Source organism: Littorina saxatilis, linkage group LG1 (genome assembly GCF_037325665.1).
Source record: "Littorina saxatilis isolate snail1 linkage group LG1, US_GU_Lsax_2.0, whole genome shotgun sequence".
Taxonomy (NCBI): Eukaryota; Metazoa; Mollusca; class Gastropoda; order Littorinimorpha; family Littorinidae; genus Littorina; species Littorina saxatilis.
In genome coordinates this window covers 14683952-14696451 of record NC_090245.1, presented here as the reverse complement: position 1 = coordinate 14696451, position 12500 = coordinate 14683952, and the positions used below count along the sequence as shown (strand labels likewise).

The window sequence follows — 12500 nt, the reverse complement described above, 5'->3', positions numbered from 1 at the left end:
ACAAATACCGGAAACGCACAACAACATGAAAGTATAGAATGAGCAGTGTACCTTATCCATCCGTCCACCCGTCCATCATCTAACATTACATCTAACATTACATCTAACATTACATCTAACATTACATCTAACATTACATCTAACAATTTGGTTATTGTATCCATTCATTGCCTCCTCTTTCTATTGACCGTCTATTCATCCATACATCCACCCATCCATCCATCGATTCATCCATCAGGTTGTCAATCGCTACCCACTCGTCCAAGGCTTGCATTGTGTGCTGTTAATATGCCTGTACTAATCGAGTGATCGGGTTGTTTGTACAGGACGTTCTTCAAATCGCACAGTGTATGACCTTGATGTGTTTGTACAGGATGACCTTAAAAGCTCACATTGTATGACCTTGGGCTCTTTGTACCAAATGACCCGGTTGGTTGTACTGGAAGACCTTCACATCTTACATTGACCTTGGATTGATTGTACTAGATGACTTAGTTCTTCTTACTGGATGACCTTCAAAGCTTACATTGTTCGACCTTAGACGGACGTAGTGGTAAGACGTTGGCCTCCTAATCGAGTTCGAATACCTGCCGCGCCCGCCTGGTTGGTTAAGGGTGGAGATTTTTCCGATTTCCCAGATCAACTCATGTGCATACCTGCTAGTGACTTATCCCCAATTCGTGTGTACACCCAAGCACAAGACCAAGCACGCACGGAAAAGATCCTGTAATCCATGTCAGAGTTCGGTGGGTTATAGAAACACGAAAATACCCAGCACGCCTCCCCCGAAATCGGCGTATGATGCTTGAATGGCGGGGTAAAACGGTTATACACGTAAAACCCCACTCATTTAAAAAAACATGAGTGAACGTGGGAGTTTCAGCCCATGAAGGAAGAAGAAGAAGAAGAGAAATACGACCTTGACTTGTTTGTACCAGATGACCGTTAAAGCTTACGCTGTGTGACTTTGATTTGCTTGTACCAGATGACATTTGAAGCTTACGTTGTATGACCTTGACTTGTTGGTACCAGATGACCTTTAAAGCTTACGTTGTATGACCTTGATTTGCTTGTACCAGATGACATTTAAAGCTTACGTTGTATGACCTTGACTTGTTGGTACCAGATGATCCGGTTATCATGGTTTCCATGTTGCTCTGTATCTGCAGGATGGGCTCTGTGACGCCAACAGACACGTGGACAGCGCGCGTTCTGTACGAGTCTCGCCATCTCTCGTTGGTCACGTGAACTTCGATCCCGCAGTAACTGTGAGCTCCGCTTTTACGAGTGATAAACCTGAAGCATGAAGTTGATTGAACAAATCATCAGTTAATTATTCACTGACTCATTTATTGATTCAACGTGTCGATCTGATTGTATTTCTGTTTGTCCTTCGTGCGTTTGTCAGTCTGTCTTACTTTGCATATATCTGTCTATGTATTCACCCCAATATTTATCTATCTATCGCTCTATCTATCTTGATATCTGTCTGTGTGTTTGTCTGTCTGTCTACTGTGTATATATATATTTTTTAATTATCTAATTCTGTATTCGTGTGTCTGTCTGTCTATCTCTCTATCTTGATATCTGTCTGTCTGTATGCCTGCCTGCTTGACTACCTGTCTTTGTGTGTGTCTCTATATCTATCTATATATCTATCTATCTATCTATCTATCTATCTATCTATCTATCTATCTATCTATCTATCTATCTATCTATCTATCTATCTATCTATCGATCGATCGATCTATCCATCTATCCATCTATCTATCTATCTATCTATCTATCTATCTATCTATCTATATATCTATCTATCTATCTATCTATCTATCTATCTATCTACCTATCTATCTATCTATCTTTCTATCTATCTATCTGTCTGTCTATCTATCTATCTATCTATCTATCTGTCTATCTGTCTATCTATCTATCTATTTATCTATCTATTTATCTATATATCTGTCTATCTATCTATCTATCTATCTATATATATATATATCTATCTGTCTGTCTATCTATCTATCTATCTATCTATCTATGTGTTCCCGCAGCGGATGAAACATGCTAGACAAGTCTGAGATTGTGTGCACATGCACAACTGCTAACACGAGAGAGAATATATGTTTAAAATGGCGGCCTCCCACACATCGGGTTACCTGGAGGCCCGGTAGCTACACGGTATGTTGACAGGAGCGCCGCTTCTTCCGAAACCTTCCACGTAAACTCTGGAGTCAGACGTCAAGAAGCAAACCCCTTCCTCTGAAAACCACGAACGAAAACCAGGTTAAGTTTAAAGATCAAATAACCAAAGGGAAGTAAGCGCTCCATATGCGTACGACATGTGTAAAAGGGTAAGAGTTATACGGAACCTTTCTCCTGGCACATGAGAGAATAACAAGCATTGGAATGAACAAGCGACTTTCATCCTCAAGATTACATTGTCAGGTTTAATTTAGTTCTTAGGCCAAAAAAAAAAAAATAGGTGTGGTTACGGTAACCCGACCTACCCTATTTTTAGGGGCCGATCCTATAACTTTTTATTACATTTGTCAAACAAACAAACAAAAACAAAAAAACCGAGTGCAAAAAACGCAATGAAAGCGAAAGCGCCCGTGTCGCACACTTATTTCCCTGTCAAGTAGGTTTAATTTGTACACATTAGAAAAAAAAGTTTTAAAAAAAAGAAGTGATTGCCTACCTACCTACCCTATTTTTTTTGGCTATGTTACCGTAACCACACCTATTTTTTTCTTGGCCTTACTAAGTGTAGTTTAAGTCCCACGGAACGTCATTAACATCAATCCCGGTTTAGTGTACGTCCTTAACATCAATCCCGGTTTAGTGTACGTCCTTAACATCAATCCCGGTTTAGTGTACGTCCTTAACATCAATCCCGGTTTAGTGTACGTCCTTAACATCAATCCCGGTTTAGTGTACGTCCTTAACATCAATCCCGGTTTAGTGTACGTCCTTAACATCAATCCCGGTTTAGTGTACGTCATTAACATCAATCCCGGTTTGGTGTACGTCCTACTCAAAGTCACCAATACAAAGCTAGTTCCTATACTGAAAGCATGAATTCAAACCAGATTTGGTTTACTTCTAACCGACACCTATGAATACAAACCTTGTTCCTATACTGAAAGCATGAATTCAAACCAGATTTGGTTTACTTCTTACCGAAACCTATGAATACAAAGCTAGTTCCTATACTGAAAGCATGAATTCAAACCAGATTTGGTTTACTTCTAACCGACACCTATGAATACAAACCTTGTTCCTATACTGAAAGCATGAATTCAAACCAGATTTGGTTTACTTCTAACCGACACCTATGAATACAAACCTTGTTCCTATACTGAAAGCATGAATTCAAACCAGATTTGGTTTACTTCTAACCGACACCTATGAATACAAACCTTGTTCCTATACTGAAAGCATGAATTCAAACCAGATTTGGTTTACTTCTTACGGACACCTATGAATGCAAACCTTGTTCCTATACTGAAAGCATGAATTCAAACCAGATTTGGTTTACTTCTTCCCGACACCTATGAATACAAACCTTGTTCCTATACTGAAAGCATGAATTCAAACCAGATTTGGTTTACTTCTTCCCGACACCTATGAATGCAAACCTTGTTCCTATACTGAAAGCATGAATTCAAACCAGATTTGGTTTACTTCTAACCGACACCTATGAATACAAACCTTGTTCCTATACTGAAAGCATGAATTCAAACCAGATTTGGTTTACTTCTAACCGACACCTATGAATACAAACCTTGTTCCTATACTGAAAGCATGAATTCAAACCAGACTTGGTTTACTTCTAACCGACACCTATGAATGCAAATCTTGTTCCTATACTGAAAGCATGAATTCAAACCAGATTTGGTTTACTTCTAACCGACACCTATGAATACAAACCTTGTTCCTATACTGAAAGCATGAATTCAAACCAGACTTGGTTTACTTCTAACCGACACCTATGAATGCAAACCTTGTTCCTGTACTGAAAGCATGAATTCAAACCAGATTTGGTTTACTTCTAACCGACACCTATGAATACAAACCTTGTTCCTATACTGAAAGCATGAATTCAAACCAGATTTGGTTTACTTCTAACCGACACCTATGAATACAAACCTTGTTCCTATACTGAAAGCATGAATTCAAACCAGATTTGGTTTACTTCTTCCCGACACCTATGAATGCAAACCTTGTTCCTATACTGAAAGCATGAATTCAAACCAGATTTGGTTTACTTCTAACCGACACCTATGAATACAAACCTTGTTCCTATACTGAAAGCATGAATTCAAACCAGATTTGGTTTACTTCTAACCGACACCTATGAATACAAACCTTGTTCCTATACTGAAAGCATGAATTCAAACCAGATTTGGTTTACTTCTTCCCGACACCTATGAATGCAAACCTTGTTCCTATACTGAAAGCATGAATTCAAACCAGATTTGGTTTACTTCTTCCCGACACCTATGAATACAAACCTTGTTCCTATACTGAAAGCATGAATTCAAACCAGATTTGGTTTACTTCTTACCGACACCTATGAATACAAACCTTGTTCCTATACTGAAAGCATGAATTCAAACCAGATTTGGTTTACTTCTTACCGACACCTATGAATGCAAACCAAGTCAGGTTTATTAAAATCTAGAAACAAATAGAGTGCTAACGTTCCAACATTCAGAATCAAAATACAAGAATGGTAGGAGATTGGGACGTTTAGTGGTGAACAAAACAAAACCAGGGCCGGATCTGGGGGGGGGGGGGGGTTCCTGGGGTTCCGGAACCCCCCCCCCCCCCCCTGGCCATCCAATGTACCTCTCAGAGAAAAAAAAAAGTGGACTTTGGACCCCTGCCTTCAGTTGGAACCCCCCCCCCCCCCCTCAAACGAACTTGGCCCGGCCCTGAAAACGTTACATTTACAGTACGTCCACCCACAGGTCTTTGAAGCAGACAGACATACACACAATTATGGTACAAATAATGAACTTATCACAATATCTTACATCGCCGGCATCCTGCATGCGAGATACACCGATGAAATCGAGATACATTCATCAGTTTTACCATACGTGTGTGTTGGTCCATCTACTTAAAAGACTGGGTCGACGTACTGTACATTTATCCGTTTGTTTTGTTAAAGCCATATGTACTCGATGACTATACACGCTAATTGCTTTACCAACAGCTGGAGACAGACTAAATTAAGTTCCCTGCAAAATATTGTGGTCTAGGACCCCTTAAATGTTGAGATATTTGAATTTTCATTTTGATCTGGATCGTCCTATTTATAGATTTGGCAACACATGTAACGTTGATGCAAGGGAGAGAACACCGCGGCTTTGTTGACATCCTCACTTTTTCAGAGGCTAGAACAAGCTGTAATGCATGTATTATGGTCCGCGCATGGTGACGTATCGTCATTATATGGTCTTATGGTGCGTTTGACATCGATTGTGGGCAAACTACACTTTGTAAACACGGGAGTGCGTTAGTATGCCTTTAACAATTAAACGCTCCAATAACGTACATGTATTGGTGGGTTTTTTTTAAATTTTTTTATGTTCAGGTTTAGTTTAGTTCTTAATGAAAACATTGAATGCAAACAATGTGTAGTTTAGTTTCCACTGAACGTCAATAATCAAATCCAGGTACAGTTTTCTTCTCGAATACAAACCTGTTTCAGTTTAGTTCCTATGTTGAAAGCTAGAATATTCAAACCAGGTTTGGTTTTCTTCTTAACAAAACCCATGAATGCGAACCAGGTTTAGTTTAGTTCCTACTGAAATTGTTGGTGTGTAAACTTCAGATAATTGACTGGTCGTTGTTTTAATCCCACAGTCTGACCAACATAGTATGTGTTACAAAGAAAAAAGAAGGAAAACATTAAAGAAAGACAGAAATAATGAGAGACAACACAAATAAAAGGGAGAAAAGAGAAAAGGAAACGTTAAAGAACAAATGAAAACAAATCGCGTAAGGCGAAATTACTACATTTAGTCAAGCTGTGGAACTCACAGAATGAAACTGAACGCAATGCCATTTTACTCGTAGCATCGTCAGGCCACCGCTCATGGCAAAGGCAGTGAAATTGACAAGAAGAGCGGGGTAGTAGTTGCGCTAAGAAGGATAGCACGCTTTTTTGTACCTCTCTTTGTTTTAACTTTCTGAGCGTGTTTTTAATCCAAACATATCATATCTATATGTTTTTGGAATCAGGAACCGACAAGGAATAAGATGAAAGTGTTTTTAAATTGATTTGGAAAATTTTATTTTGATAATAATTTTTATATATTTAATTTTCAGAGCTTGTTTTTAATCCGAATATAACATATTTATATGTTTTTGGAATCAGCAAATGATGGAGAATAAGATAAACGTAAATTTGGATCGTTTTATAAATTTCATTTTTTTTTACAATTTTCCGATTTTTAATGACCAAAGTCATTAATTAATTTTTAAGCCACCAAGCTGAAATGCAATACCGAACCCCGGGCTTCGTCGAAGAATACTTGACCAAAATTTGAACCAATTTGGTTGAAAAATGAGGGCGTGACAGTGCCGCCTCAACTTTCACGAAAAGCCGGATATGACGTCATCAAAGACATTTATCAAAAAAATGAAAAAAACGTATGGGGATTTCATACCCAGGAACTCTCATGTCAAATTTCATAAAGATCGGTCCAGTAGTTTAGTCTGAATCGCTCTACACACACACACACACACACACACACACGCACGCACGCACGCACATACACCACGACCCTCGTTTCGATTCCCCCTCGATGTTAAAATATTTAGTCAAAACTTGACTAAATATAAAAAGGAAAGAATGTAAAAAAAATGTTTTTACAAAGGAAGACAGAAATAAAGAAGGAAACAAACAAACAAACACAAAGATAGCATAATATACAGACGAATGAAAGAAAGAAATAGAGGTAGGGAAGCGAAGACAAAAAATAATAAAACGATTTGCAGATAGAACAAAAGAAAGGAAGAATGACAAATAGAAACAAGGAAACAAGGACACACGTGATGCAGCCTGCTCTAAAGCATTTCGAAGTCGTCTTGAAAACGAATATTGCTGACATGTATCACAGGTGTATGTGTTGTTTTGTTGTTGTTGTTTTTTTAAGCTAGAACAGCACATTGATTTATAAATCTACGACATCTCAACTTGACCCTCGATCTTTCCTAAGTGAAAGCAAAACAAAAGTCACAATGTAAGTAAAGGTAGTGACCAGACAGATGACACAGAATTTCTAGAAGAAGTTTGTCTTGGTGTCTAGCGTTGTACAATTACAATTACACACACGGTAAGGACCGGCGCTCACTGCAGATAATTGAGGTAAATGTTTTTTCCCCAGCCCGCTATACGTTGCCTGAAAACAAAACAGGCCAATTAAGTACTCGTCATAATCCCTATCGCAGCATGCAGCGCCGCTGACTCTGCGCAGGTATGATTTGCCCCTAACCGCCAGGCAGTGCATGCATCAGTGTCATATATATTAGCGAATAATGCTTACTTGAATTGACACATTCAAACTCGGCATTTCCGCTTTCTCCTTCTGGGCATGCGCACTTCTTGTTAACACAGCGCATGCCTGACACACACTGGCGTCCGGAGCGTCCGCATTTCACTCCTGACTCTGAAAAATAATAACAAGAATAAGCAAATACATTAATTTGATTATGCTTATTCACGATTTATTTGTTAGTGGTATGTATATATGTCTGTATCTGTCCGCTTTCGGTCTGTCTCTGTGTGCGTGTGCGTGTGCGTGTGTGTGTGTGTGTGTGTGTGTGTGTGGGTGTGGGCGTGTGTCTCTCTCTCTCACACACACACACACGCACACACTCACTGTCAGGTCTGACTATATCAAACACTCACACACACGCACACGCACATACACACAAACACACTTACACACACATAAACATACACATACACATACACATACACACACATACGCGCACACAAAAAAAGAAGGAAAGAAAGCAAAGAATTAAATAAAGAAGAAAGATTTTCAAAGGCAGAAATAAAGAAGGAAACAAACAAACACAAAGATAACATTTGTGTTTGTCTGTTTGCTTAACCCAGTCCACCACGAAGGGTGATATCAGGGCGGTGCTGCTTTGACATTTAACGTGCGCCACACACAAGACAGAAGTCGCAGCACAGGCTTCATGTCTCACCCAGACACATTATTCTGACACCGGACCAACCAGTCCTAGCACTAACCCCATAATGCCAGACGCCAGGCGGAGCAGCCACTAGATTGCCAATTTTAAAGTCTTAGGTATGACCCGGCCGGGGTTCGAACCCACGACCTCCCGATCACGGGTCGGACGCCTTACCACTAGGCCAACCGTGCCGGTTAAAGATAACATAATATACATATAAAAGAAAGAAATAGAGGTAGGGAGCGAAGACAAAAATTAATAAAACGATTTGCAGATAGAAAAAGAGAAAGGAAGAATGAAAAAAAATAGAAACAGGGAAACAAGGACACAAGTGAAGCAGCCTGCTCTAAAGCATTTCGAAGTCGTCTTGAAAACGACACACACACACACACACACACACACACACACACACACACACACACACACACACACACACGCAAACCCACACACACACACACGCACACATGCACACACACACGCACGCACACACACACACACACACACACACACACACGCACACACACACACAAACACACACACATGATTCTGATTCTGATTCTGATTCACACACACACACACACACACACACACACACACACACACACACACACACACACACACACACACACACAAACACACACACACACACATACACACACACACACACACACACACACACACCTCCACGAGTTGCTGCGAGCTGAACAGTTTCCTCACTGGTTGTCACCTTGCAGATAATGGCGACTAGCAACAGTGTCAAGACTCGCCAGTTTTTCACTAAAAGAAAGAAACAAGAAAGAAATCACGAACAAATACAACAACAGAAAACATACCCCCAAAACTAGAAGAGACATGTATTTTTAGCAAAAAAAAGTGGTTTGAAAGAAATTAAATTATAAAGTGCTCTGCTATTTAAATACACCATTTTATACAAAACCTTGCTCGCCTTCTCAGATTTTTGATTTAACGATGCCGATTTAATATATTTTAAAACAAATTAGTATAAATAAGATTCGGTTTAAATTTGTTTTTGTATTTTAACACCCTTACATTTGTATCGGTATTATCAGTATTTGTATTAACACGTTTGTTGTTGATCTGTTCTTCTTTGTTGTCTTTGTTCTTTTTCTTTTCTTTGTTTCTTCAAAAAAAGATTCTTTATCTTTGTTTTTACTGGTTTCTTTCATCTCTTTTAAACATCTTTTTCTTATTGTGTGTGCTTGTGTTTTAATCAGCTGAACTTGTTCATAAAAGAAACCCAGAGACGGAAGCCATGTCCCACCCCCGTGTCATCACAATGGCACGTAAAAGACCTTGGTCATTCTGCCATAAGTGCAGGTGGCTAAATACACCTAAACACGCAGACACCTGGGTAGCGCGACTCCGTTGCTGCTATCTTTCCACTGGGAGGAAGCGACCCGAATTTCCCAGCGATGGGACAATAAAGTAATGAAAAATGGAGAGAAAAAAAGGAAAAAATATAAGTAAATAGCTACACAGATAGTTTTGCACTATCAATTAAATTAAGAAACACACACACCGGCCCGGCACACAGCATTAGAAATGAAACTCAAAAAGCTCACATACTTTTTGCTCTGGGGTTCGCTGCCACCTTTGTAAACCCCAAACAGTTTAATGCTCAGCATGAAAGTGTAAGTCACTTACATCCCGTCAGAGGAGACGTCTCTAAAATGTGTCATTTTATTTTCATACAACCACTTGTTTGTTCTAACTTGTAGACCCTTCAACCGTTCAACAACACAGCGTTCATAGCATGGTAGATTTATTGCTGCACAGATTGGGTGGAGTGCTAAGTAACACTTTTGTCAACATTAGGCAACAACTGGTTCTCAGTTCAAAAACAGAGTTGTAAATTGTTCTGTACAAAAACATTATAATAAAAAGAAAACACGCCAGTAATCAGGTTAGGTACGTTTATATCTATAATCAATATTTCGGCACGTTACTGCCTTCTTCGGGATGGTAAGCTTATGAACAGAATTGAATGACATATTGAAACATTATGTATGCAAACATACCTAAACAGACAGTGTTCAGGTCAGCTGAAACATTGTGAGTACAAATATACTTAAACATTCTGATACAAACATACTTACATTTTCTAAAGACAAGCATACTTAAAGGCCCAGTCTGCCTCAAATGGTTTACAGAACGATTTAAATCTTCTCATGAAAAATCAGTTCTAACCTTATGGTACACACTTGCAAAAGCATTTAATAGCATTACATGACACAGTTCGTTGAATGTCTATTTAGCTCGCGTAAACCACACACCAGTTTTCGTGGTTTATTTTACCCCTAAGCCATCGTGGACCCATGTGATCCACTTTTCTTTTTGTTTTACAATTTATTCGCCAGTTTGTGAATTCAATGCGACTCGCTGGTATCTGCAATAGCACGTGATTGTGTACCTCTGAATCTAAAACGCAACAAACGGGTGCGAGTCACACGAACTTATCGGCGGCGGTTGGCTTCAAAACAGCAAGCGCTATGCAGAAAATTCGTCTGCTACGGGAAACACGACCTTGCGTGACCTACTTCCGGGCTCCCTTTTTGTCAAACAGTCAAAACTTCGAATTGTACTGAACTTGTCTTGATGAAAAAATAATTATTCTATGATTTAAGAATGTTTTGTAACAAGCTGTCAATTTATTATTTACACCATAATCGATTTTAGCATGTGTTTTTTTTGTTTTTCGACCAACAAAAAAACTAATTTTACACTAAATTTAAAAAACATCACAGTTAAGGGTATAGAAAGGGTTCCTTGAAACTCAAGCTGTCTTGGCATGCCAACACTGACCAAATCTTGAAGAAAGCGCACACGCGCATGTACTGTCTAAGGAAGTTTAGATCGTTCTCTGTTCGTAACTGATGACATCCTGCAGATGTTCTATCTGTCCACTGTTGGTAGCGTGTTGACATATGCATGTGTGTGCTGGGGGGGTAACCTTAGTAAGCAAGAGACCATTGAATCAGTTTGCCAGAGACGACTGACTGACCGACTGACCTCAATTTTGGCTGTAAACCTGAATTTGACTCTCGACGCATTGACAGGAGTGGTAGACTGAGGGCTATGGTTGCTAGAACGTCACGTTTCCGCAATTCTTTTGTTCCCAGAGCTATCCATGCTTTCAACCAATCACATGTTAGAGGCCTCTATCATGTTTCTCTGTCATAATTGTTACTGTACTCTGTTGCTGGTTTATCTGTAATGTATGTATTTTTAGTAACTGTATTATCGTAGTTCAAATGGGCGGTGTTCTAGTCGACATGTGGTGCTTTGTATACCTTGTGTGTGCGTGGATGTGGAGGTGGACTCTCGGACGTCTTTTTGTTATTGGAATTATGGTTTTTGTTAAATTGTATTGCTGTTGCTGTTGTTGTTGTGTAAGTGAGTTGTGTGTTGGCAGACTTGACTTGACGGATGACTGTTTGCGTTAGTGAGACTGTGATCATACTCATAATAATCATATTCACTTATTTTCTTATGATGTTTTTGTTTTTTATTATGCATTCTTATTCTTTTGATTGGAAAAGAGTATTGTTACAATGTAGTTTCCATATGGATTAATAAATTTGAGTTGAGTTGAGTTGAGTTGAGATTCGTTTACAGTGGGTACATTTAATATTGTTAAAAACAAATCTGAACCCTATAAACAAATCTAGGAGGAGGCAGGGATGCGGGGGGGGGGGGGGGGGGGGGGGTCAATTTAGACGGTACTATTATTTGAGCGGCGGCCATGTGATTTCTGTAACAGAAATCTTTAATCCGATAGGTTATCCGGCTAGTCAACTAACTGGCCCGAACAGGCATAGAACGTTTGAATAACATGAAAAGAGAATTAATGCTTTATTTTCAGTGCGTAAAATGTCGCAATGTTTTTTGGCGAGGTTTGTTTGCACTCATGAAAGAACATAAATGAATAATTCAGAATAGGTAAATACATAAAAAAAAAAGATAGACAGAAAAAAAAGGAAAACAAGAAAGAAAGAATGAATGAAAGAAAGAACAAGTCGCGTGAAGCGATATGAACACATTTAGTCAAGCTGTCCACATAAAAGGAACAGATTAACACCAAAAAAACAAGTCATCGCCGAGACTATATAAAGATAGTCTCGACTAACCACACGCAAAAGCCGAGAATAGTCACGCTCGTCTCCGCGTAGCGCGCGAACGCAGTACTTATTTTCTTATTTCTTATTTTCTTTACTTCTGAGCCCATTTTTGGCTCACGTAAGTGTAGCCTATGCGATGATAAA

General features: G+C 39.2%; 1 protein-coding gene across 1 annotated transcript in view; it reads right to left on the bottom strand.

Annotated features, from left to right (window-relative positions):
- LOC138961212 (uncharacterized) overlaps positions 1–12500 on the bottom strand; it is a 20180-nt gene that overhangs the window by 5651 nt on the left and 2029 nt on the right. The window contains exons 2-5 of the mRNA XM_070332838.1: positions 8899–8994; positions 7560–7682; positions 2157–2259; positions 1098–1296 (exon numbers count right to left, since the gene is read on the bottom strand). Coding sequence (XP_070188939.1) covers positions 1098–1296; positions 2157–2259; positions 7560–7682; positions 8899–8994 — 521 coding nt within the window. The remainder of the gene's footprint in view (positions 1–1097; positions 1297–2156; positions 2260–7559; positions 7683–8898; positions 8995–12500) is intronic.